The sequence below is a fragment of the Pseudonaja textilis genome, chromosome 5, assembly GCF_049901715.1.
Source record: "Pseudonaja textilis isolate UNSWEBS1 chromosome 5, rPseTex1.2, whole genome shotgun sequence".
Classification (NCBI taxonomy): domain Eukaryota; kingdom Metazoa; phylum Chordata; class Lepidosauria; order Squamata; family Elapidae; genus Pseudonaja; species Pseudonaja textilis.
The window spans coordinates 24,106,403-24,133,378 of NC_141994.1; the positions used below are offsets into that span (position 1 = coordinate 24,106,403).

The window sequence follows — 26,976 nt, forward strand, 5'->3', positions numbered from 1 at the left end:
CACACCGCCCCTGCTGCAGTCACCGGAGCTGCCTGAGTAGACTAGCTGCATATTAGAAGCTCCTTGTCAACCAGAGGTGGGATTCAAATTTCTTAACAACTGGTTCTGTGGGCGTGGCCTAATTTGTGGGTGTGGCTTGGTGGATATGTGACTGGGTGAGCATGGTTTGCTGACTGGGTGTGGCTTGGTGGGCACGTGACTAGCTGGGCGTGGCTTATATGTAAATACTGTAAATATTTACATTATTTACAATACTGTAATATTTACGGTATTGTAAATATTTATTTTTTTATTTAAAAAAGAACAACTTTTACCCAAAATCAGGCAAAGCAGGCAGGCAGATTGAGTCGCTCACAGAATCACAGATTCACTCAGAGATCTATCTTTCTGCCATCGGCTAGTTGAGTCTGCACTGAAAAATAGAAGTTCCAGTCCTAAGGAAGATTCAACCCTGCTTTTAGATTAGCTAGAAAGCAAAAAATCCAAAGATTTCCTGCTTTCTAGATAATCTAAATCTCCCGGCACAGCAGAACAGCTGATGGTCAGGGGGGAAGGAAAAATAGTAACTTAGCGGGCAGGTTTGATGGCATGCATACCAGGCAAGTTGTAAGTGGGTGAGGAGGAGCCAACCAGTGGCACGATTTGCCAGTTCTCTGAACTGGGCAGAATTATAACAACCAGGTCTATAGAACTGGTCCAGCCAGGTAGAATCCCACCCCTGCTGTCAATTCATAAAATATTTCTGTGGTCTTTTTAGAGTTGCCAACAGAAAGGGTAGTGTAGCAGCTTGCAAAACTGAAACTGCATTCCATAAACGTTTTCAAAGATAGTAACTAGGTGACTGAAGTTTCTGCCATGCAAAATTCTAACTGGAGAGCATGATTGTGACTCTTAGCTATGGAGGTGTCCCATTGGAGAATATGAATTACGATACACCCAGGGGGTGGGAGAAGATGATAATGAATTATGTGCCTCAGAGTCAGCTACACCCAGGCAGTGCTGGCATGTTAACTCCCAATAAATCCTTTTGAAGTTTTAGAAGTTTGGCTCGAGATTTATGATTTAAATGGGCGGTAACTGCCAGAATCCTGACACTCCATTTCAGTCCCAAAGGGGCGTGTGAGAGCAAAGCGACCGCATGCGCGCGTATGCTCACGACCAGCAAATCGGTTGGTAACGTAAGTGCAGCCCCATCTCTGCAAGTAGTCCTCGACTTACGACCACAATTGAGCCCAACATTCCTGTTGTTAAGTGAATCAACCTGTTAAATGAATTCTGCCTCGTTTTACGAGCTTTCTTGCCACTGTTGCTTAGTGAATCACTGCCGTTGTTAAGTTAGTAACTTGGTTGTTAAGTGAATCCGGCTTCCGCATTGACTTTGCTCGTTGGAAGGTCACAAAAGGGGATCACGTGACCCATGGACATCGCAACTGTCATACATGTGAGTCAGTTGCTAAGCATCTGAATGTAAATCACATGACTATGGGGTCACTGTAAGGATCACAAGTGTGAAAAACGGCCATTCCTGATTTTTTTTCAGTGCCGTTGTAATTTTGACCAGTCACTAAATGAACTGTTTTAAGTCCAGGACTATCTGTATGTGAGTTCACACACCCCATTATATTCAAACCAAACCACATCCAACTGGTATGTACCCCATACTAGTAACACTATTAACAGTTTTGTTCATATTACAGTATTCTGCACTATTAGAGCTTCATTTTGCTTTTAGCTATTTTCGACCAGGTATGCTTCGATAAGGTACGTCTAAACTTTAAAATCTATTATAACGTTTTACTTACTGTTCTGTTTTTCAGAAAACACATTTTTTCTTCTTTGGTTCTTTAATGGTTCGTAAGGTGATCCAGCCCCCTGAAAAAAAAAGCCCCAAAAATAAAAAAATCTGGACATTTACACATTTTAGTTCAAACCGTTATAACAATTAATCAGTGGAACAACTTGCCTCCAGAAGTTATAAATGCTCCAACACTGGAAATTTTAAAGAAGAGATTGGACAACCATTTGTCTGAAGTGGTGTAGGGTCTCCTGCCTAAGCAGGGGGTTGGACTAGAAGACCTCCAAGGTCCCTTCCCTTCTTTTCTATTCTATTCTCCATTCCATTCCAATTCCAATTCCAATTCCAATTCTAATTCTCCATTTCCATTCTATTCTGTTCTATTCTATTCTTTTTTTTAAGGATACGGTATATTCCAGACCCAATTCCTTGCTCGCAAAGAGTGCTAATCTAGCTGATTGATTGATTTTTCCCTGTCCATATAAATAGACACTACTGTTAAAAGAAAGAGATGGCTAAATATAGGTAAGTCCTCGACTTATAACAGTTCATTTAGTGACCGTTCAAAGTTACAATGGCATTCGAGAAAAAAGTGACTTAGGACCATTTTTCACACTTACAAATGTTGCAGCTATGCCGTGGACACCTGATCAAAATTGTGACGCTTGGCAACTGGTTCATATTTATGACGCTCGCAGTGCCCTGGAGTCATTGGGGTAATAGAGCCATTGTACCTTTGAACAGGGGCTGAAATGACCGTCGTTAAATGAGGACTACTTGTACAACTGGAAGCCATTGGAACTATTGGTCTCACCACAGATTTGGAATGTCTTTGTAGCGGAGGAGTAGAACTCTGAAGAGGTTTCTGGAGGTCTGCAGCTGCCACAGAGTAAGATTTCTGCCTCACCGTAAATGAGCTTTCACTCCCTGAGGCAAAAAGAAAACAACAATTGATTAAAATAAATTACACATATATGTATAAAACAGGGAAATGAAAAAAAAAAAAACCCAAATACACGCAAACACAACAAACTGCAACTAGTAACTATCCAGATATCCGAAATGTAGCATGATACTCTCCCCTTTTATTACTTTTATCTAGGGGTGAGCTGCTACCGGTTCACACCGGTTCAGGCGAACTGGTTGTGAATATAAGGTCAGTTTGACGAACCAGCAAATCCTAACCCTGGCTGGCCCCACCCACCCTGCCCTGCCCCACCCCTCCCAGGAGTTCCTGTGGGGCCTGTTTTGGATCACAGGTGAGTGCAGGTCACACACAGAGGCTTGGGGAGGGTGAAAAACGGGCCTCCCAGAAGTTCCAGAAGGCTGGAAACAGGCCCGTTTCCAACCTCCAGATAGCCTCCAGAGCCTGGGGAGGACAAAAACACTTCCTCCGGTGGCCTGTTTTCGCTCCCAGAGTGGTGCAGGAGGACGACTAGCCAGTGGTGACTAAACTTTTTGGGCTCCCGTGCCAAAAATTGCGCGTGCGCTTGCACGCTCATGCTCGTGTGCCAGCACCCAGAAGGCAATGTGTGCTTCCCCACACCCCCTAAGCATGCGCGTGTAATCCCCCACCCACCCACCCCCTTACCTGCACTGCACCTCGCAGCTGATTTTCAGCTGGTTTGAGGCCTTCTTTGGCCTCCCAAAGGCTTGAAGAAGGGTTCTGCAAGCTTCTGCAAGCTTTGTAGGCCGAAAACTAGCCCCGTTTCGTCACTTCCTGTTTTTCCGAAAATACTGGAAGTGACAAAACGCAGCTAGGTTTTGGCCTACAAAGCTTGCAGAAGCCTGCAGAAGACTTCCTCAAGCCTTTGGGAGACCGAAAAAGGTCTCAAACAGGCCAAAAATCAGTGGTAAGGCGCGCAGATGCATAGTGAAGTAAGTTTGCCTGCAGCTCGCATGCCAGCACAAATGGCTCATGTGTGCCATAGGTTCGCCATCACGGGACTAGGCCATGCCCACCAGGGCCATGGTCTCCCAGCAACCAGGCAGAGAACTATTTGTTATATTTTTTGAAGCCCACCCCTGCTTTCATCATTCGGGTAATTCAGGGTAGAGTCAGGGCAACTGACTGGAGCTGAGTGCTTACTGGCCGGATGCTCTTTCTGACACCTACATGGAGTTCGCAGTAGGCATTTTTTTCTTTGTGCCCGGGGAGAGACAAATTATCTGTGCTACCTAGGATTGAAGTCTCAACCTTCTGAACAGGAGGCAATTAGCTTCCCCGCTAGGCCACCACGCCACTCAGAAATGTAGCACAATATGACTGCAGATTACACAGGCAGTCTTTCATTTATGATCACAATTGAACCCAAAATTTCCGTTGCTAAGTGAGACATTGGTCAAGTGAGCTTTATCCCATTTTACAACTTTTCCTCCTACAGTTGTTAAGTAGATCTCTCAAGGTGATAAATTAGTAACAGGGCTGTTAAGCAAATCTGGCTTCCCCATTGATGTTGCTCATCAGAAGGTCACAAAAGGGGATCATGTGACCTCAAGACACGGTGATAGTTATCAATATGAAACAGCTGCCAATCATCTGAATTTGGATAATATAACCATGGGGATGCTGCAATGGTCGTAAGTTTGAAAAATGGTCATCGGTCCCTTTTTTTCAATGACATACCTTTAGACAGTCACTAAATGAACTGTTGTAAGTCGAGGAATATCTGTACAGTAGCTTCAATCCATTTATTTATTTAAAAAATAAAATTAACTCTCATCAGAACATGAATAATATCTAAATCTTACAGTTATGTGCAGGGTTTAAAAAAAAGTTAACTTTTAAAAGAAGACTTTTAGAGTAAATAGCACATCTATTTAATGTTAAACCACATTAACATTATCTAATGTTAAACAAACAAGAAATATAGTTAAAAATCAAAGGGAACAAATACACAGAGCACCAGCTGCATTTCCTGACTTCTCTTTCTATAAAGTAGCTTTCTAAAAGTTTACTAGGGCTTCTTCCCTCCTGTTATGTCCGTCAGAGTCTGAATACGAGGAGGAAGATGAATAGCTGACAGGGAGCAGGAGTGTGGCTCCGTTGGCTGTGGAGGAGGCTGGGGAAGGGCAAAGTCTGGCTGGGCAGAGCAGGAGAGAGGTAGAACAAGGGAGAGAGAGTTCAGAGGAAGACCCAGGCCCACCCTCTTTATCCTAGGGCACGCAGGGAGGAACGGAGAAGGGAGCAACGTGGGTTGCATGGCTTACGGGGGAGGAAAGGGCCCTGATTCCCTTCATTAGCCACAGCTGGGAATGAAAGTTTATAAGAAGTGAATGCTGACTGCAGCAGCTTCTGGGAGCAAAGGTGACTTTATCCTGTGTTGTCTTTGCTTATCTGTTTTCCTTGCGTCTTCCCAACCCTGTGAGTTTTGCTGTGCTTTCACGTTTGGAATTCTTGCTCATGCCCTGCCAAACTAATTAACCTCATTTTGCCTTGATTGGACTTATAGTTAGTTTTTGTTGACCATGTTTTGGACTTGATTCTCTGCAGCCAAAGGCTGTTCCTGGGAGAGTCTTTCTCCAGCCAGAAGGTAACCTGGACATTGAGGGCAAAGTTGGAGCTAATAAAGGGACTTATTGATTATCTGACTGTGTTGCTTTTGGGCCATGCCCCGGGTCATCATACTTATTAAAGGTCATCAGACAACATAGGATAAATGCAGAAAATATAAATTCACGACTTGATGTTTAAGTCAGTCCTTCTCATGCAATACAGAATAACTCGCCACTTCTGACTTACAAATTCCGAGTTGCAGTGAAATTAATTAACACAATATATTCTGAGTTTTCCATTATGCATAGATGTGCAGACTAAAGCAGATTAGATTATAACATTGCACGCTACAGCTAGAGGAATGGAGGCAGAGATAACATTTTTAAAAAAATGTGCTGTAGAAAACTTTAGAATCCCACACACCCTCGTGATGTACACACATCACTTCCATGCTTATACACCCAACGGGGTGTGTTCTTTTTATATGCTAGTGTTGATATATTCACAGAGAGATAAATCTGTTCATTTCGTTAAGCGCACGTACCTTCGCTGTCTATGTCATCAGTCAACGAGAAAACATTGTCCACTAAAGGGTCAGGTAAGAACGTCCATTCATTCTGCATTTCATCGTTCTGGCTATTGACGTCACCTCTTGACTGATCTTCATAACTACTCGTCCTCTGGTATCGAAGGACCATTACGGCCAACGCAGAACTTGAACCTTACATACAAGAAAGAAAAGTAATACTATTTCACAAATATTGAACAGATTGTCAGGATTCCGGCAGTTACCCCCATTTCAATCATAAGTCTCGAGCCAAACTTCCAAAACCTCAAAAGGAATTATTGGGAGTTAACATATCCGGCACTGCCTGTGGGTAGCCGACTCTGAGGCACATCATTCATTGTCACGCCTGACCTTGATTTTCCCCCACCCCCTGGGTGTATCGTAATTCATATTCTCCAATGGGACACTTCCATAGCCAAGAGTCATCAATCATGCTCTCCAATTAGAATTTTGTGCAACAGAAACTTCAGTCACCTAGTTACTATCTTTGAAAACAATGATGAAATGCAGTTTAGGTTTTGCAAGCTGCTACACTACCCTTTCTGTTGGCAACTCTAAAAAGACCCTAGAAATATTTTATGAGTTGACACAGACTACATACCGGTACTAGAGGGGTGTCAAACTCAAGGCCCAAAAAGCTGGATCTGACCCGTGGAGTGCTTAGATCTGGCGGAAGAGGCCGGTCTGGAAATAGCAAAGGACTGGCCCACAGCGCCTCCTGGGCCCTGTTTTTGGCAGCAAAGTGCTGCAGGAGACTGTCCAGGCCGAAAATGGGCCACCGGGGGGACACAAATGCCCCTCCCTGCGTCCCATTTTGCTTGGCAATGTGCTGCAAGAGGCATCCCTCTCGTCCCCCTCCTCCCCCAGCCCATGGAGGAGATCTACAGTGCCACAAGGTTCCATCTTAGGCCCAGTACTCTTCAATATCTTCATTAACGACATAGATGAGGGAATAGAAGGGGAACTTACCAAATTTGCAGATGATACTAAGCTGGCAGGAATAGCTAACACCCAAGAAGATGGGCTCAAGATCCAGATGGATCTTGACAGATTAGAACACTAACAAAATGAAATTCAACGTAGAGAGAAGGAAAGTCCTACACTTTGGCAAGAAAAACCAAAAGTACACATATAGACTGGGTGAAACCAGGCTCAATAGCAGTCACTGTGAGAGGGATCTTGGAGTCTTCGTGGACAACCAGCTAACTAGGAGCCAGCCGTGTGCAGCAGCAGCCAAAAAAGCTAATGCAATCCTAAATTGTATTAACAGAGGGATACAATCAAGATCAATACCACTCTATAAAGCCTTAGTAAGACCACACCTAGAGTACTGCATCCAGTTTTGGTCACCACACTATAAAAAAAGAAGTTGAGATTCTAGAAAAAGTGGCAAGAAGAGCAACCAGGATGATGAGGGGACTGGAGACTAAAACATAGGAAGAACGGTTGCAGGAACTGGACATGGCTAGTCTAGTGAAGAGAAGGACCAGGGGAGACAGGAGAGCAGTCTTCCAATATCTGAGGGGCTGCCACAGAGAGGAGGGGGGGTAAAGCTATTTCCCAAAGCACCTGAAGGCCAGACAGGAATAGTGGATGGAAACTGAACAAGGAGAGATTCAACCTGGAAGTTAAGGAGAAACTTTCTGACAGTGAGAACAATCAACCCATGGAACAGAAGTTGCCCTCGGAAGTTGTAGGAGCGCCATCACTTGAGACTTTCAAGAAGAGATTGGACTGCCATCTGTCAGAAATGGTGTAGGGTCTCCTGCTTGGGCAGGGGGTTGGACTAGATGACCTACAAGTCCCTTCCAACTCTGATTATTTGTTGTCTGTTATAGCGCTAATCCGTCCCTCGAAGAAACCCAGTTTGACACCCCTGCGGTACTACATGCAACAGCTGCATTCAGAGCCGTGAGTAATTTGAATATACAGGCAGTGTTCAACATAGTTCGATTCCAAGTTCAGAGCAACTGGAAAGCTTTGATGGCCCACCTCAAAATAATGCAGCGCTACAAAACGATGGGATTAAGTTTTTGCCTTAATACAGGACGCCCTCGACGTACGACCCCAATTGAGCCCAAAATGTATGTTGTTAAGTGAGAAATTGGTTTGGTGAGCCTTGCCCCAATGTTCTTGCCAAATTCGTTAAGCGAATCACTGCAGTTGTTAAATGAGTAGTCTGGTTGTTAAGTGAACCCGGCTTCCCAATTGACGTTGCTTGTTGGAAGGTCGCAAAAGGGACTCCGGGGCGCTGCGACCCATCATAAATGTGAATTGGTTGTCAAGCATCCGAATGTCAATCACGCGACCAATGGGGATGCTGCAACGGTTGTAAGTGTGTAAAATTGTTGTCACTTTTTCCCGTGCCGTTGCGACTTTGAACGGTCACTAAACAAAACCATTGTCAAGTCGAGAACTACCTGTATGATAGGCAGACCAGAATAAAGTACTAGTTTGAACTCTACACCGGTGGGTCCGATCGTTTTGAGCCTGACAACTCCACCTATGTTAAAGATGAACATCCCTTCTACAAAGACATACTGGTTGGCTTCTGGGAGGATGGAAGTCTGCTTGGAAACAAGGGGATCAGCCAAGAAGGTTCCATTCGCCCGATACCGAACCCTCCCAGGCAAATGCTGCGGTTGGTCATGTCCAGGCAAAGTTTCTTCAGGAGCAGACTGATGATCTTGCTGTCCCCTTTCTTCATGCTGACTGCTAAAGCGCTCCTAACGTCTTGTTCCCGGGCACCACTGTTGAGCAGGAGTTCGACCACTTTGGGGTTGCTTCCTTTCTCACATACCTAGGAGAAGGAGGGTGGGGGGAGGAGGGGAAGGGGAGGAGGAGGGAGAGGAGGAGAAGGGGGAGGAGAGGAAGCAGAAGCAGGAGAAGGGGAAATAGAGGAAGAGAAGGAGAAGGGGGAGGAGGAGGAGGAGGGGATGAGGAGAGAGGAGGAGGAGGGGAAGTAGAAGCAGGAGAAGGGGAAATAGAGGAAGAGAAGAAGAAGGGAAGGAGGAAGAGGAGGGGAGCAGGAGGAGGGAGAAAGTGGAGGGGAAGCAGAAGGAGGAGGAGAAGGGGAAATAGAGGAAGAGAAGGGGAAGGAAGGAAGGAGGAGAAGAGGAGGACGGGAGGAAGGAGAAGGGGGGAGGGGGGAGGACGAGGAGGGAGGAAGAGGGAGAAAGAGGGGAAGCAGAAGAAGGGGAAATAGAGGAAGAGAAGGGGAAGGGCGGAGGAGAAAGAAGAAAGAAGAGAATTATTAATTTCATCAGTGCTGGAGATTCCTTTTAATAGAGTCTATCCTGGTATAGCAGGATGTGAAAACACAGCCACTGTATTCTACAAACCATATTTTATGTGAATGTGGACAGCCTCAATAGCTCACGTAATAAATCATGGCTTAAACAAGTCAGGCAACTCTCTACGGAGATTCTCCGCCCTCCAGGTTATGATTGTCCCAAAGGTGCTTTTTCAGGAGGCAACTGGACTTTCTGGGTTTTTCTTTTGAAGACGTTTCGCTTCTCATATCCAAGGAGCTTCTTCAGCTCTGACCGGATGGTGGGGAATGGAAGGATTTATATTCCTTGCAGACAAAGCTGGTCATTTGCATCCTTTTCAGAGGGTCGTTGAGGCACTTGGAGGTTTAGCTCTGTTCTCAGGGTCACCTAAGCGGTGAAAATGGGTGTGGAGCCTTCTTGGCTGAAGGATGTTTTCTGCCCTGCATCAACCTTCCCTGTCGAAGACATGCACAGGCTGTTGGGGATGAGTCTGTGTTGTCTGCATCTCAAACTGAAGCGCACATGGTTTCCTCTAGTCTGCAACCGTTCTGGAAATTCATTCGTACTCCTGCACCATTCCAAGGGTGTTCACCCCAAAGTGCATAGCTAAAAGTCTATGGAGATTCTCAGTCATCCAGGTCATAGTTGTCCCAAAGATGCTTTTTTTAAATCTGTAATGAGACAGATAAACCTCCAGGTCACCTCAACAACTCTCTAAAAAGGACGCAAATGACCAAAGGTCTGCAAGGAATATAAATCCTTCCATTCCCCACCATACGGTCAGAACTGAAGAAGCTTCTTCCATGAGAAGCAAGATGTCTTCAAAGCAAAACCAGAAAGTCCAGTTGTCTTTTGGAAAGAAAAAAAAAAAGCACTTTTGGGAAGTTTTGCCAAACCTTGCCAAATACATTGGATTGAAGTCTTTCTTGCCATTTTAAGGAGAGCAATAAAGGGTTCACACCAATACGTTAAAACCAGGGAGTTTTACATCTGAGCCTGCCTGCCCGCGGTTTTAACTTACGTACGTCGTAAATTAAGGACTTTTCCTTCGAGCTTGTATTGACGTCGGCGCCCAGGAGCAGCAAACACTCGGCCATAAAGGTGTTGCACTCCTCACAGGCCTTCTCCAGCAACAGGTTTTTCAAGTCGTCGTGTTCAGTTATTTTGGCAAAGCATTTAAAGCAAAGACTTCGAAACTGAAACAGGAACAAGAGGGGATTGAAACTTGGGTGCGTGTTGTTGACCACTTTGATTAAAGAAAAGAATATAAGTGTCAACTCATAAAACATTCCTACGCCTGTTTTAGTAGTTGCCATAAAAAAGGAAGGTGGGGGAGAAAGGACATCTGGAAGAGCAGTGCAGCACTTTGAAAGCAAAAGTACATTTCAACTCTTTATCTTTAAAATATTGTAGCTAAAATAAGAGCTTTTGCCCGCAAATATATTGAATTGGAGAATGTGAATGATGACGTCCAACCTGTGAATGTGCTCAATTGGAGAATCTGATTTATGACATACCCAGGGGGGGAGGGGGGGGAAACAGGGTCACAGGTCTTCTAGTCCAACCCCCTGCCTAGGCAGGAAATCCTGCACCACTCCAGACAAATGGTTATCCAACATCTTTTTAAAAACTTCCAGTGTTGGAGCATCCACAACTTCTGGAGACAAGTTGTTCCACTGGTTAATTGTTCTCACTGTCAGGAAATTTCTCCTGAGTTCTTAGTCGCTTCTCTCCTTGTTTAGTTTCCATCTGTTGCTTCTTGTCCTGCCCTCTGGTGCCTTGGAGAATAGCTTGACTCCCTCTTCTTTGGGGCAGCTCCTCAGATATTGGAACACTGCTATCCTGTAATACCTAGCTCTTCTTTTTATCAGACTAGACCTACCCAGTTCCTGCAACCATTCTTCATTATGTTTTAGCCTCCAGTCCCCTAATCCTCTTTGTTGCTCTTCTCTGCACTCTTTCTAGAGTCTCCACATCTTTTTTACATCGTGGCGACCAAAACTGAATGCAGGATTCCAGATGTGGTCATACCAAGTGGTATTAACACTCCACGTGATCTTGATTCTATCCCTCTGCTTATGCAGCTTAGAACTGCGTTGGCTTTTTTTAGCAGCTGCTGCACACTTTATTAGATTGATAAGATCTTTATACGTAGTGGTGCGATGGCCTAGAGGTGGAGCTCTCGCCTCACAATCAGGAGGCTGTGAGTTTGATCCTAGGTAGCAGCAGATATTTCTCTCTCTGGGCACACTTAGAATGTATCTGCTGAACAAAACTCCACATTGATGACAGGAAGGGCAGCTGGCCAGTAAACACTCTGCTAGCTCCATTCAGTTGCCCAGACTTCAACCCTGCAAGGGATTATGGGGTCGTTAAATGATGATAGATAGATAGATAGATAGATCTTTATAGAAATGGCTTGTTTATATTATTAGGAAAAAGCAAAAAAGTTGTGATTTGATGTTAATGCGTTATTTCTTGGTAACAGAGAGAGTCAGAAGGACACGCTTCTTTTTCTTCTTTTTCTTATCTTTCCTCACTTCTCCTTCCCACTGCTTTCCTATTTACTTTGTATTTTGTATTACTGTATAACTCAATAAAAATGTTAACATAAAAAAAAGAAACTTAGGTACCTGTTCACTTGAGGTTTCACTTACTTTAATGTTAAGGTATTTCATAAACTAACTGGATACCCGTGCTTCGCTACGAAACTGTGGTCGGGCTTAGTTTTTGGGGAGGAAAATAAGGGGGAAAAAATTCTGTCTCTGCCTACCAGCATCCATCGGTATTCATCTGGCTAGCGTCCGGTCAGCGTGTGTGAGTTGAGGGCTGTTTGGAAACTGAAACAGCATTTGCTGTGTGAGCAAGAAGACAGCAAGGAGCCTGGGCGTGGCTTGGCTCAACTGTTCTGTACTAAAGCTGCTTGGTGCTGTGAAACTAAAACTGAAACTCCTTTCCTCTGCTTGTGTTTTGCATTTGGAAGAGATTTCTTTTCAGGTGGGGAGGGGGAGTAGAACTCCTTAGCATCAGAGCGTGTTAATTATAATAATATAGAAAATACTAATGCTCTGATGGTCATTTGGAAAAAATCCTTTCTTAGTGAGCACCTAGGAGCCAAGAGGAACATACGGGCCAAATTTCAAGTTTGTAGGCTTTACGGTTCTGGAGATTTTGTGATGATGCCTGAGTGGTATTTCGCTTTTATATATACATAGATTAAAGGTTGTTTTCCCAGGAGGGTTAAAAGAAATGAATTGAAGAGCTGAGACCCATTCAAAAGGAGTCAAGAAGAATACGGGTAGACCTTGACTTACAACCATAACTGAGTCCTATATCTGTCTGGCTAAGTGAGACAGTGATTGAGTGAATTTTGTTCCATTTTGCAACCTTCCTTGCCATGGTTGTTAAATGAATCCTCTCAGTTGTTAAATTAGTAACGTGGCTGTTCAGTGAATCGAGCTTCCCTCATTGACTTTGATCGTCAGAAGGTCACAAAAGGGGATCATGTAACCCTTCCGGGACACTGCAACCATCGTAAATACGAGTCGGTGGCCAAGCATCTGAATTTTGATCACGTGACCGTTGGGGGGGAGGAATGCTGCAACGGTCAACAAGATGGAAAAGCATTCACAGGTTGCTTTTTCTTTAGTTATGTTGTCACTTTGAACGGTCACTAACTGAACCGTCGTAACTCAAGGACTACCTGTGCACCAGAATTACAAATCACCTGCTGATCTCTTTGCTCATTAAAACACATGGAGAGCTGGTAGAAGAGGCAGATCTCGAACGATTCCTGTATGAGCAGCTTTGCAAACCAAGGGGATGACTGGAGTATGGTTACAATCATTTGAAATCCCTGTAATTCAATGGGAAAAAAAGTATCATCGGCTCAAATGTACCGTTAATAAATCGGGAAGGGAGAGTTTGAGATTTGAACATTCCTTATCTGGTTCCAATATGGGCAGATTCTATCATGGACTTACATTGAGGATTACCTGTGCATTCAAATAGCGTAGAGTAGAGCAGAGCAGAGTAGAGTAGAATAGAATAATGGAATAGAATAGAATAGATATTGGAATGAAGCATAGAATAGAATGGAATAGAATAAAATAGAATAGAACAGAACAGAATAGATATTGGAATGAAACATAGAATAGAATGGAATGGAATGGAATAGGAATAGGAATGGAATAGGAATAGAAATAGGAACAGGAATAGGAATAGAATAGTATATGGAATAGAGTAGAGTAGAATAGAATAGGAATAGGAATAGAATAGGAATAGGAATAGAATAGTATATGGAATAGGATAGAATGGAATGGAATGGAATAGGAACAGGAATAGCATATGGAATAGAACAGAACAGAAGTAGGAGTAGGAGTAGGAATAGAATAGAATAGGAATAGGAATAGGAATAGAATAGCATATGGAATAGAGTAGAGTAGAATAAACTAGATATTGGAATGAAGCATAGAATAGAATAGAATAGAATAGAATAGAAATATAGTAGAGTAGAGTAGAGTAGAGTAGAGTAGAGTAGAGTAGAGTAGAGTAGAGTAGAGAAGAGTAGAACAGAACAGAACGCAATGCAATGCAATGCAATGCAATGCAATAACAAAGTTGGAAAGGTTAGAGGTCTTCTAGTCCAACCCCATGGTCAGGCACGAAGCCCTATACCACTTTAGACAGATGGTTGTCCAATCTCTTCTTCAAAACTTCCAGTGTTGGAGCATTCACAACTTCTGGAGGCAAGAAGAATTCCACTGGTTAATTATTCCCACTGTCAGGAAATTTCTCCTTAGTTCTAGGTTGCTTCTCTCCTTGATTAGTTTCCACCCATGGTTTCTTCTTCTGCCTTCTGGTGCTTTGGAGAATAGCTTGACTCCCTCTTCTCTGTGGCAGCCCCTCAGATACTGGAATATCACTATCATGTCTCCCCGAGTCCTTCTTTTCATTAGCCTAGACATACCCAATTCCAGCATCTGTTCTTTCTGTTTTACCTTCCAGTCCCCTGATCATCTTGGTTGCTCTTGGTTCAACTCAAAGAGGGGAAAAAAATACCAAACATCTGAATTTCCGCAAGAATCTTCCTGCCCAAATTGATGTTTCATTTGTTACCTGAATCTGAATTTCGACAACATCCTTAAAGCGTCGTAACGTCGAGACCAAAGGAGATACCAAGGCATAGAAAGTAGCTGAACATAAGATCTTTTTGGATACCAAGGATCCCAGAAAGTTTAAACCTAAGCGTTGTATTTCTAGAAAGAAAAGAAAATTGGGAATATTACAATGGAAGTACTTATCAAGCACACAATAGCAATAGCGGTACAGATAGTCCTCAATTTATGACCACAATGGAGGCCAAAATTTTTGTTGTTAAGCGAGACATTTGTTAAGTGAGTTTTGCCCCATTGTTAAGTGAATCACTGCCATTGATAACTTCTTCTCCTGCGGCCAGCAAGGCTTCTCCTGAAGGCCTCTGCAGCCGATAACAGATCGATCCAGAGCTTTGTTCTCAGTTACAGAGGCCTTCAGGAAAGCCTTGCCAGCTCCAGAAGAAATGGGCCAGCAAGGCAGGTGTCAGGATATGCGAGGCCTGGCTACAACTGTCCAAAGGTAAGTAGTAGGGCAGCTCCACCCCCCCACCCTAATTTTTACCTGTGCACTCAAGTTGTCAGGATCTTAATTAGGGCTTATTTGGGGGCGGGGTAGGTGTCATGCCCCTATTGACTCCAAGTCTGATTCCAAGGGAGAGGAGGAACAGCCGACAGGGAGTGGAAATGTGGCTCTAAAGGTTGTGGAAGAAACTGGGGAAGGGCACAGGCTGGCTGAGCATCCAGAGGAAGACCCAGGCCCATCCCCTCTTCATCCTAAGGCACGCAGGGAGGAGTGGATAAGGGAGAAATGTGAATGGCATGGTCCACGGGAGAGGAAAGGGCCCTGATCCCCTTCATGGGCTGCAGCTGTGAGGATTGTTTAAAAGGACAAACTGCGCATGGGCCAGTGCTGGAAGCAAAGTGTGAACTAATTCTAGTCTTTCAGTTCTTATCTGAGTTCTCCAGTCAATGATAATTGGAGCTTTGAAGCCAAGTTGAAGGAATTAAAGGGACTTCACCTGTTTTTGTGACTTTGTTGCTTTTGTATCCCACCCTGGGTCATCACAGTAGGACTTATATTGGGCGCACATGTAAAAATCAAGCTAGGCCTTACTTTCAGGATAGGTCATATTCTTGGGGAAACAGAGTGTACACTATAATTTTGAAACTTCTAAACCCAGATTTTCACGCCCTTGGAATACCATCTTGTACCCCTGGTTGGGAACCCCTGTTCTGGATCAACCTTCTAAAATATGTCTACCCATCATACGCATCTCAAAACAATGACAGAAAATCCTGGGAATTCGGCTCATACATCTGCACATTCTCCAGGTTGACAACGCTTTTGATTTGATGACCGGACATTCTCAGTTTCAAAATAAATGGTTTTTCTGCTTGCCTTGATCATCTGGATACATCTGTAGTGTGTGGAGTAGAGTATCTGCCATTCCTAGATTGGATAACATTTGTAATAAAGTCGGACGTTCTGTTATAGTGGAGAGTATTTGAAGTCCACATTTCTGAATGCCTGGATTTCCAATAAACTAGAAGGAAAAAAAAACCCAAAAGCAGATGGTTATATTTGATTATATAAATCTTCAATTTATCGACCCTTGATGAAAATACCAGCAATCTTCGACTTAACTACAGTTCATTTAGTGATCTTTCAAAGTTGCAACAGCACTGAAAAAGGTAACCCATGACTGTTTCTCACACTTATAAGTGGAAAACAAAACTCCACATTGGCGACAGGAAAGGCATCCAGCCAGTAAACATTCAGCTCCATTCAGTTGCCCAGACTCCACCCACAAGGGATTATCGGGTTGTTAAAAGGATTTCATAGACTGATTTACTTCTATGAAGACAATGCAACTCAGACCTTATTTAGCTGTTATAACCAGCTTGTAATATTGAAAAGAGTTACCTATTAAATACAAAGTGACTACAATAAAACAGATGTAACAAAAATTAACTGTACCGTGTTCAGAGCACCAAGGACAAGTGAATGACCTCCTTCTAACAAAAACTGACTTTTCATAAGTGTTAGCATGGTTTTCTGGTTAGTGTCTTCTGAACCAACATGGTGCTGATTTTTTAGCCCTTCTGCAACATGCGAAAACAATTTGTAAAAGCGATTATTGTAATTGAAATGCATCAAATACATGCATACCCACACTCACACACAAAGAACAAAACTTATTGTTTTTTTAAATATTTTTTTTACTTTTTATCTTTTATAAAACATCTCATTAGGTGAACAATATGGTTCCAGGTTTTTACATTTCCATACATTTCCAGACCAAAATTACATACCAACTTTTATATCCAAATTTATATCATATTATTACTTATTACCTTTTTCTTTAAATAGTCTCATACATTATTTAACAATATTATCCATATACGTATTCATTTTCTATATTCATTACTCTTATTTTATACCATCACATTTGATATTATAGCTTATTTTGTTTTTCTTTAAATATTCTCCTGTCATATTAAACAATATTATCCATATTCTTATTCAATTTTTATAATAATTATACACATATTCTTACACTTATTATTTTATAGTCCAAAATCTTATGCAATGAACTCTTTGGAGAAAATTCCTAATGATTTAGTGCTATTAAGAGATTTCTAACCCAGGTTTTGAGTTGGAGGCATCTCAAAGGAGGTGACCAGGCAATCATTTTGTGCTTATAAATAGTTTTATGAAATAAGTATAGGAAAAACAAAACAAAAACAAATTGAGCCATTACATTTCAATCCTAAAGTTTTAAAAGAAAACTATCCAGTGATTCAGTAATGAGAAGAATTACGGTAAGTATAGACTAAAACAGAAAGAATGAATGGATAAACTTATTTTAAGATGCTATCCTACTAAAAATGCAAGGTAGAGAGAGAAACCATTATTGTAAATTAATTACCACCACTGATTTCTGTTTAATTTGTTCCATGCTGGGCACCCTACATATTTGTATACCTGATAATTTGCAAACAACTTTTTGATGAGAGGAACAGCCGAGAACTCTGATCTTAACCACGCTTCATTGTAAATGTCCCATTACTGACGCATTCAGATGATTTCTATTCTCTAAATAATTGTTCAAAGTCATTCTAAGGAAACCATTTCAACACAAACTTTAATGAATTGAACAGCTGAACCAAGGATTTTTAGCTGAAATGGGATCTCATTTTGAATCGAAAGTGTGCAGTAAGCCTCTTACAATATTATAAATTTTGAATAATGTATTAGAATATTTTTATTTTGTGATAGTTCAGATTTGCTGCTGAATCTGCCACATTTATCTGTACCTGGTTTTCTCATCTTCCCTCTCTTTCAAAATATAGATAGATAGATAGATAGATAGATAGATAGATAGATAGATAGATATTGAATAGATAGAAAGATATAGATATAGATAGATAGATATAGAATAGATAGATATAGATAGAGAGATAGAAAGAAAGAAAGAAAGAAAGAAAGAAAGAAAGAAAGAAAGAAAGAAAGAAAGAAAGAAAGAAAGAAAGAAAGAAAGAAAGAAAGAAAGAAGACATAAACAAGACTCTCTATTTGTAGTACCTAGTTTGGATTAGTTTACACTACTATCTTCTAAGGTGTTTTACCTGGAACCATGCAACATAAAATTACTTTAAGTGCTTCCAACTGTACCGATGGCAAGTTTTTGTGTTTCTTCATAGTTTTCATACATCCAGATGCAGCAGCGATCATGATATCCAACTGTAAGAAACTGGAACATAAATCACGGAAATGCTAAAATACCAACTACTTGGTAACCTATTCATTTATTAGAACATAGAATCATAAGCCAGAAGGGCCTTGGAGGTCTTCTAGTCCAACCCCTTTGCTCAGGACAGGAGACCTTATTCCAAGCTGGTCAAACCGTTGTTCACTCTATTTTTGAAAACCTCTAGCAATGGAGCACCCACACGATCTGGAGGCACACTGATTGATTGGGCCTCCGTGTCAATTAATTGTTCTCACTGTTAGGAGATTTCCCCTTATTTCTAGGTGGGATCTCTCAGGTGCTTTGAAGAACAAGTCAACCCTCTCTTCTCTGTGATAGCTTCTCAGGTGTTGGAATACAGCTATCCTCTCACTCCTAATTCTCCTCTTTGTTAGACTAGACATATCTAGCTCCCTCAACTGTTTGTCCTACAATTTAGCCTCCAGTCCCACTTAGCATCTTTGTTGTGCTTCTGTAATGACCCAGGGTGGGATACAAAATAAACACAGTCACAAAAGAACAGGTGTATCCCCTTTTATTCCTTCACTTCACTTCCAAGCTCCAAATATCCTTGATGGAGACAAAAAACTCTCACACAAGCAGTTACAAGGAGGAGGAAATTCCGTTTAAATTATAAAGAGTAAAAAAAACCACACAAACCAGGCAAGATAAGGGCTGGAAGATGTCCACATATATCAGAACACACACTGGAAAGGATGCCAAACTCAGAGAGGAACAATAAACTAGAGATATTTCCATGCTTTGTTTCCAGCACTTGCCCGTATGCATGTCCGTCCTCTTATCCAGTTGTCACAGCTGCAGCCCATGAAGAGGACCAAGGTTCTCTCCTCCTGAATAGACCACATCTCTCCCTTATCCTCTCCTCCCTGCGTGCCCTAGGATGGAGATAGGATGGGCCTGGTTCTTCCTCTGACTGCCCAGCTGGCCTCTGCCCTTCCCCAGCCTTCTCCACAACCTTCTGAATCACACTTCCACTCCCTGTCAGCTGTTCTTCCTCTCCCTCAGAGTCAGTCTCCACCAGAGGCATGACAGCTTCTCTGAACACTTTCCGGGACCTCAGCATCTAGGACTTGACAGCTTTTAAGACTTGTGGACTTCAACTCCCAGAATTCCTCCCCCAGTCAGGAATTCTGGGAGTTGAAGTCCCCAAGTCTTTAATTTCCCAAGTTTGAAGACTCTTGATCTAGGACAAGGGTGTCAAACTCAAGGCCCATGGGCCGGATCTGGCCCATGAGGTACTTAAATCTGGCTCATGGGACCGGTGTGGAAATAGCAAAGGACCGGTCCACGGTGCCTCTGGCAGCCAAAATAGGGCATGGGAGGCCGCATGTGCCAGTGGTGGGTTTCAAACTTTTTACTACTTTTGTGGGCGTGGCATGGCTTGATGGGCATGGCCAGTGGTGGGATTCAAATTTTTACTACCTGTTCTGTGGGCGTGGCTTGGTGGGCATGTCATGGCTTGGTGGGCGTGGCATGGCTTGGTGGGGGTGGTGGGATTAAAAAATTTTTATTATCGGTTCGGTGGACATGGCATGGCTTGGTGGGCGTGGCCAGTGGTGGGATTCACATTTTTTTACTACCTCTTCTGTGGGCGTAGCTTGGTGGGCGTGGCAGGGGAAGGATACTGTAAAATCTCCAGTCAGAGGTGGGATTTGCCGGTTCTCCGAACTACTCAAAATTTCCGCTACCGGTTCTCCAGAACTGGTCAGAACCTGCTAAAGGCCACCTCTGCGTAAAACCGAGCGCGTAGCCAGAGAGGTCTTAATTTTAGGGACGTGGAACGATCCCTGAAGAAACACAAAGCCAGGGAAGGATCAACCCAGAGGATTGCTGATTTGGGATCGAGTTGTTCAGAGTTCAGGTTTCGTTACCTTCCTTCGAAAGCACAGTTCAGCAATCGGCAAGCACTTTCTGCAATTTCAGGGGAATCTGAATGTTTTCTCATGATCTCCAGCACGTTCATGTGTATCCCTTTGGCCAAGAGAATTTCTCGAGAATGTGCTACAGTAAGACAAAAAGAAAGAAATGATATAGACTAAATGCAACGCACCTAACTTTTAGAATGTCCCAAAGGTGCTTTTTTCAAGAGGCAACTGGGCTTTCGTGTTTTTCTTTGAAGACATTTTGCTTCTCCTCCAAGAAGCTTCTTCATCTCTGACAGGATGGTGAGGAACGAAAGGATTTATATTCCTTGCATACAGCTGATCGTTTGCATCCTTTTAGAGGGTCATTGGAGCCACCTGGAGGTTTGACTGTGTCCTCAGGGTCACCTGAGTAGTGCAAATGGTTCCTATAGTCTGCAATTTTTTTTTCTTTGGAAATCCATTCCTACTCCCACATTCATCCCAAATTGTATCACTAAAGGTCTGTAGAGATTCTCAGTCCTCTAGATCATAGTTGTCCCGAAAGTGCTTTTTCAGGAGGCAACTGGACTCTGGTTTTTTTCTTTTGAAGATGTTTCACTTCTCATTCGAGAAGCTTAACCAATTTCGTTGTATACATGATGTACAATGACAATAAAGGCTTTGAACTCCTTCAGCTCTGACTGAATGGTGGGGGAATGGAAGGATTTATATTCCTTTATAGACAGCTGGTCATTTGCATCCTTTTAGAAAGTCGTTGAGGCGACCCTGAGGACACAGATAAACCTCCAAGTGGCCTCAACATATTAAGGACTGGTTTTGCAATGCCATCCTTCCCAGTGGTGGGATTCTAATTGTTTTACTACCAGTTCTGTGGCCGTGCCTTGGTAGGCACGGCAGGGGAAGGATACTGTAAAATCTCTAGTCAGAGGTGGTATTTGCCGGTTCTCCAAACTACTCAAAATTTCCGCTACCGGTTCTCCAGAACTGGTCAGAACCTGCTGAATACTACCTCTGAGCCTTCCCCGCTTAGAGGCATTATTAAATTTTTATTTACCATTTTGCTTTGCCAGAGTAGCTAAGGCATTGGCCGCAGCCTGGAATACTTCTTTGGAGGAAGAATAATACATCAACATGGCGAGCATCATCTCTCTGTGGGCTGGGTATCTAAGACGAAGAGAACAATCGGGTTATGTCCCTGGAAACTACCCATGATGCAGTTATTTGAATAGGAATGAAAACTAATATAAAAATAACTTTAAAAGCTAGGTTACCACAGGTAGTCCTCAACTTTACAACAGTCCACTCAGTGACAACGGCGCTGGAAAATGTGACTTAGGACCGTTTTTCACAGTTACAACCTTTGCAGTGTTCACATGGTCACTAAACGAGAACTACAGGTAGTCCTCAACCTGCAGCCGCTTAAAAGTATCAATTATGACTGTTTTTTACACTTAACAACTGTTACAATAGCCCCATGGCCATGTGATCAATACCCACTTTAACAACTGTCTCGCTTAGTGACAAAATTTGAGGGCTCCATTGCGGTCCTGTGCTGAGGACTCCCTTTGAAGAGGCGATCTGATGTATAAAAGTGAGTTTTCCGTGCTTTTCCCAATATTAATACTTAAGGGTCCCGCCACAAAATGTGATCCACAACACAAAGGGAATATGCTTCCCTCCCTTAGTAATATTGTTCATCTTACGTTAGGGGTCTCAAACTCGATTTCATTGAGGACCGTATCAGGGTTGTGTCTGACCTTAGGGGGGCATGGGGGCATGGCCAGGGGGCATGGCCATTTGACAACACTCGTGTCAGGGGTGCCTGTGGTGGACCAAGTGCTCTGCTAGCGAAAAATGGGCTCCTGAGCTCTGTTTCTGGTTGCGACGGCTTTCTGCAACTCGCTGCCAGTGAAAACAGAGCTTGGGAGGGTCACCCGTGGCCCTCCTGAGCTCTGTTTTCACTGGCAGAGGCCCAGGGGCCCCCATTTTCAGGACACCACAGCGGGCCAGTTTGAAGGACCCGGCTGGCCAGATCACCCGTGGGCCTTGAGTTTAACACCCTTGTCTTAAGTGAATAGGATAGAATTTTTTATTGGCCAAGTGTGATTGGACAACAACATTCTTAATTAATACATTTTTTATTAACATATAAATAAAAAGAAAGCGCAACTTGTTCAAAATCCATATATACAGTGTGTTGCCTGGTTACATTTCTTGGAGTAATATTCGTCATCATCATGATAATAGTCTTCTCTAATGATAATTTCATGATAACAGTGCTTTTCCCTCATAACATCGATACAGTCAACTCATAAAACATTTTGTATACACGTTTTATAGTTGACAACAGAAAGAAGGGGGGAGTTTCAAAGAGCAGGCAGCAGTGTGGAATTGAAAGTACATTCCATTCATATTTCTTCAAAGACTGATTAGATGACTGAAGCTTCTGCCGCACAAAAATCTAATTGGAGAGCATGATTAATGACTCTTGGCTATGGACGTGTTTCGTTGGATGATACACCCCAAGGGGTGGGGGGGAAAAGCAGGATCAAGGGTGACAGTGAATTACATATCTCAGAGTTGGCTACACCCAGGTAAATTCCGGAGGTAGAACGTTACCTTCAAATAAATCTTTTTTAGTTTTGGGAGTATGGCTCAAGACTCATGATTTAATTGGAGTAACTGCCGGAATCCTGACAGATAGCCAACTCTGAAATACGTAATTCACTGTCACCCTTGTTTAGAAAAAGTAATCAAAATTAATCACAATTAATAAGTTACAATAAACAACCCTGATTGTGAGATTGATCTTTCTCTTGTAATCTTTGAATTTACAACTTCCATTTCTCTTGTTTAACTGATGGAACAGAATATTAATAAAATACCTCAAAATGTTCAGTGTCTTTCTTTTCTTTAATTTCAAATGTTAGTTTATTCATTTTTGCACATTCCAAAATTTTTGTTATTATCTTTTCTTTTGCAGGGATCTCCTCACCCTTCCAATATTGTGCGAATAGAATTCTTTATTGGCCAAGTGTGATTGGACAAGAACATTCTATGTTGTGCTTTTCTGATGACATTTGATTGATGTTAGGTGTCCATTTTAAATTTTGAGCTATTATAGAACCTAGAAAAGTGAACCTCTCTACTTCTACGTGGGAAAGAAAAATGTAAAATAAAACTATTTACAGCTGACGAAGGTATTGCAAAAGGTTTGCACTCAAGCCACTAACTTTTTATCTTCGTCTCCAATCTTCTCATTAAGAGTAGGCTGATACATAAGGAGATTGTTCAAAGCCCAGCAAGCAGCTTCCTAAATGGACAGAATAAAAAGTATTTATTTGGCCAGCACTTCCTAATTTCAGAGCATTACTAATCACAAGCCCCGGCATGACTTATGCAAAATAAAAAAGGCTTCAAAACCTGTACAAAGTTTTATTTTTCAAAAAAAATAAAATAAAATAAAACCAAGACCATTTTAACATTAAATCATGTACAGAAATGAAAAACCTGATGGATTCTCAGAAACACAGGTAGTCCTCAACTTGCAATAGTTCATTTAGTGACTGTTCAAAGTTACAACAGCACCAAAAAAAGGGAGTTATGACCCGTTTTTCACACTTAACGACCTTTTGCAGCATCCCTATGATCAGGTGATCAAAATTCACAACTGGTTTATACTTACGACCGTTACTGTGTCCCAAGGTCATATGGTCACATTTTGTGACCTTCTGGCAAGCAAAAATGAATGGGGAAGTCAGATTCACTTAACAACGGTGCTAAAATGGGACAAAACTCATTTAACAAAAGTCTTGCTAAGCAATGGACAGTTTGGGCTCAACTATGATCGTAAGTCAAGGACTAAAATTTTAATTTTTTGCTTCAAGCTTCTCCACGGAAATAACTGATATCTATTTCTAGTTAAAATGGGTATTTTGGGGGGAAGTTTGTATTTTAAGAATGACATAAAATAAAATTAGCACCGACAGCTTCTTTTCCTACACAAAATTTAACTTGTATTTGATGCCCTAGTCCCGTGTGGCGAACCTATGGAACACATTCCCCCCGGTATGCAAGAGGTCGCCCAGAAGAGCCCCACTGCGCATGCACCGTCGCCACCCGACAGCTGATTGTTGGGTATCTGATGTGCGTGCACAGGGGGCATAGGGGGTTGCATGGGAAATGCGCACCCATGCACAAAGACATGCAGTGCACAGGGGTGTCTCGCATGCATGCGCAGAGGTGTGCGGCGTGCGAGGGGATTGCATGCAGGTGCATGACACGTGAGGGGGTTGCGTGCACATGCGCAGGGGGCATGGGAGGGTGCCAGCACTCACTGACTTCTGGGTGCTGGCATAGGAGCGCACGCAAGCAAGCGGGCCATGCAATTATTGCTACCAGGGGTGGGATTCTACCAGTTCGCACCTATTTGCTAGAACCAGTTGTTAACATTCTAAGCAGTTCAGAACAACCAGTTGTTAGAAGAAATTACTTGTCTAATCCTGTAAGGAAGGCAGGAAGGAAACATTCTGGTGTTGCTTATAGAAACTGCCTCTCAGTTAACCCTTACTACATTCTTGGCAGGACTAGTCTTCCTGTCTCAAGAACTTCTCTGGAGTTTTTTTCCTCTCCTTTGCTGGTACTTTGCTTGTGTGGAGTGACCATTCAAAGTTACAATGGCACTGAAAAAAGTGACTTATGACCATTTTTCACACTTACGACTGTTGCTACATCCCCACAGTCATGAGAGGCCAGGTGAGGAGATGCGTATCTCGATGTTAGTGATATTGAGTTGGCCACGCCCAGCCAATAACGTGACCACCAAGCCATTTCCACCCAGTCACATGACCACCAAGCCACGCCTACCAACTAAGCCACGCCCAAAGAACCAGTTGTTAAAAAATTTGAATCCCACCCCTGTTGGCACGGAAGCCGAAAAAGGTTAGTCCCCACTGCCCTAGTCCATGTTTTTAGCGTTTTTACCTGTATGTCTCTATTTCTTCTGTGATATTTTAATGCTTTATAGCAGGCCTCCAGCCAATATAATTTTTCTTCTTCCTCCTCCTCTTTCTCCCCCTCCTCTTCCTTTTTTTCTTCCAAATCTCTGTTTAAAAAGATGGTTTCCGCTTTGGGAGAAAAATGATCCATTTATTGAACTTCGCAAACCCGACCATCTCGTTTAATTTTCACAGCAACAAGGTGAGCCAAGTAAAGAAACAACCAACTTCACTCACAAATGGCTCGATTTATTTCTGAACCAAGATACTCATGGCCAGCAAAACAAAAAAGAAAAGAAAAAACCAGACCAAAAAAAAAAAAGCATTTTAACAGTTGGACTTAAGTTACTCTTAAAATTCTAAATTGATTTTTCTGAAAGTAAAAAACATTCCCTTAGGGCAAACAGGATGTTGCATAATTAAACTGCAGCACTAAATTACAGTTTGATGCCTTGGTTACAACGCTATTAGTTTTAGCTCTGGCATTCCAGCAATCAAATTTATTTTACTTTTCAATCAGAATGAAAAACAAACTCAGAAACATCCAGGCTCTGTACCGTGTTTCTCCAACAATACCCCCCCCACAATAGGAAGACCCAGCATGTTTTCTAGGTATAAAATGAAATTAAGCCCCTCCCCCCAAATTTAAGCCTAGTTTCAAACATGCGAAATTGGGGGGGAGGCAGGGGGGAACTTGTCATTAGGAGTGCCCCGCGGGCAGCTACACCTCACCATCAGCCGCTCCTAACACCATGGTGGAGCACGGAGGGCTCCCTTACCCCTCCCTTACCCAGGTCAGTAGGCGGGCGGCATAGGCGTGGATGTCCGGCAGGGTTTCAGCCACTTCTCAGGCCTCTGTAGCTTCCACGGTTCCCATTGGTGCTGGTGCCTCTCTCGTCCGCGCTGTCTCCAACAACAGCGTCTGAGTCGCTCCCGCTTTTCCCCCGTCCCCGTAACAACAGGGAAAAAAAAAAGATTTTGAGGTACCTGGGAGCGCCGCGTGCTGCGTTTTGGTTTAATCCCGAGCGGCTGGGTGAGAAGAGCCGAGCGAGCGTCTCTGCTGCTGCTACCCTTGGTGCTCCATCCTCAGGCTGTGCAAGTTTGCAAAAGTCCTGGCGCGCAGCCTGTTCCTGCATTCCAAGTGCCCAGGCCGAGCTGCAGCTGTCCCTCTCTCACCAGCGCCATCTCCAATAACAGTGGCAGCAGCGGGGGGAACTGTGGAAACGTTTCAGCCGCTTCTCGGATGAGGGAGCTGCCTCCGTAACTTCCATGGTTCCCGCCGCTGCAGCCGCTGTTGTTGGAGACAGCGCTGGCGAGAGAGGAACAACTGCAGCTCAGCCTGGGCGCTTGGAATGCAGGAATGGGCTGCACACCAGGACTTTTGCAAACTTGCAGAGCCCGAGGCTGGAGCACCAAGAGTAGCAGCAGCAGAGACGCTCACTCGGCTCTTCTCACGCCCACCCAGCTGCTCGGGATTAAACCAAAACACAGCGCGCAGCGCTCCCAGGTACCTCAAAATCTTTTTTTTCCTGTTGTTATGGGGACGGCGGAAAAGCGGGAGCGACTCAGACGCTGTTGTTGGAGACAGCGCTGGTGTGCGGAGGGGGAAAGAAATTAATTCACCCCCGAAAAGACGTCCTAGCCGTTTTTTCGGGGCTCAAAAAAAAAAATAAGGCCTGGCCTTATTTTGTGAGAAACACGGTACTAAGAGAGGTTCCAGTTCAGTGTGAGGATCATTATCCTGACTTTAAACAAATACAGGTAGTCCTCAGCTTACGATGGTTCAATCAGCGACCATTCGAATTACAACAGCATTGGGAAAAAATTGATTTTTCATGCTTAAAGACCGTTGCAGCATTTCAGATAACAGATAATCAGAGTTGGAAGTGACTTTATAGGTCATTTAGTCCAACCCCCTGCCCAAGCGGGAGACCCTACACCATTTCTGACAAATGGCAGTCCAATCTCTTCTTGAAAGTCTCAAGTGATGGTGCTCCCACAACTTCCGAGGGCAACTTCTGTTCCATGGGTTGATTGTTCTCACTGTCAGAAAGTTTCTCCTTATTTCCAGGTTGAATCTCACGTTCAGGTGCCTCCGATCCTGACGGATTTGG

The 26,976-nt window shown here is 43.1% G+C and overlaps 1 protein-coding gene across 2 annotated transcripts in view; it reads right to left on the reverse strand.

Annotated features, from left to right (window-relative positions):
- LRRK2 (leucine rich repeat kinase 2) overlaps positions 1 to 26,976 on the reverse strand; it is a 96,886-nt gene that overhangs the window by 47,131 nt on the left and 22,779 nt on the right. For both annotated transcript variants that reach the window (XM_087935524.1, XM_026701233.2), the window contains exons 9-22: positions 24,849 to 24,991; positions 23,099 to 23,178; positions 20,920 to 21,029; positions 19,872 to 20,001; positions 17,858 to 17,982; positions 16,206 to 16,330; positions 15,627 to 15,771; positions 14,250 to 14,389; positions 12,859 to 12,987; positions 10,157 to 10,327; positions 8,401 to 8,659; positions 5,836 to 6,012; positions 2,610 to 2,722; positions 1,803 to 1,872 (exon numbers count right to left, since the gene is read on the reverse strand). In XM_087935524.1, the coding sequence (XP_087791650.1) occupies positions 1,803 to 1,872; positions 2,610 to 2,722; positions 5,836 to 6,012; positions 8,401 to 8,659; positions 10,157 to 10,327; positions 12,859 to 12,987; positions 14,250 to 14,389; positions 15,627 to 15,771; positions 16,206 to 16,330; positions 17,858 to 17,982; positions 19,872 to 20,001; positions 20,920 to 21,029; positions 23,099 to 23,178; positions 24,849 to 24,991 (1,917 nt within the window). The remainder of the gene's footprint in view (positions 1 to 1,802; positions 1,873 to 2,609; positions 2,723 to 5,835; positions 6,013 to 8,400; positions 8,660 to 10,156; positions 10,328 to 12,858; positions 12,988 to 14,249; positions 14,390 to 15,626; positions 15,772 to 16,205; positions 16,331 to 17,857; positions 17,983 to 19,871; positions 20,002 to 20,919; positions 21,030 to 23,098; positions 23,179 to 24,848; positions 24,992 to 26,976) is intronic.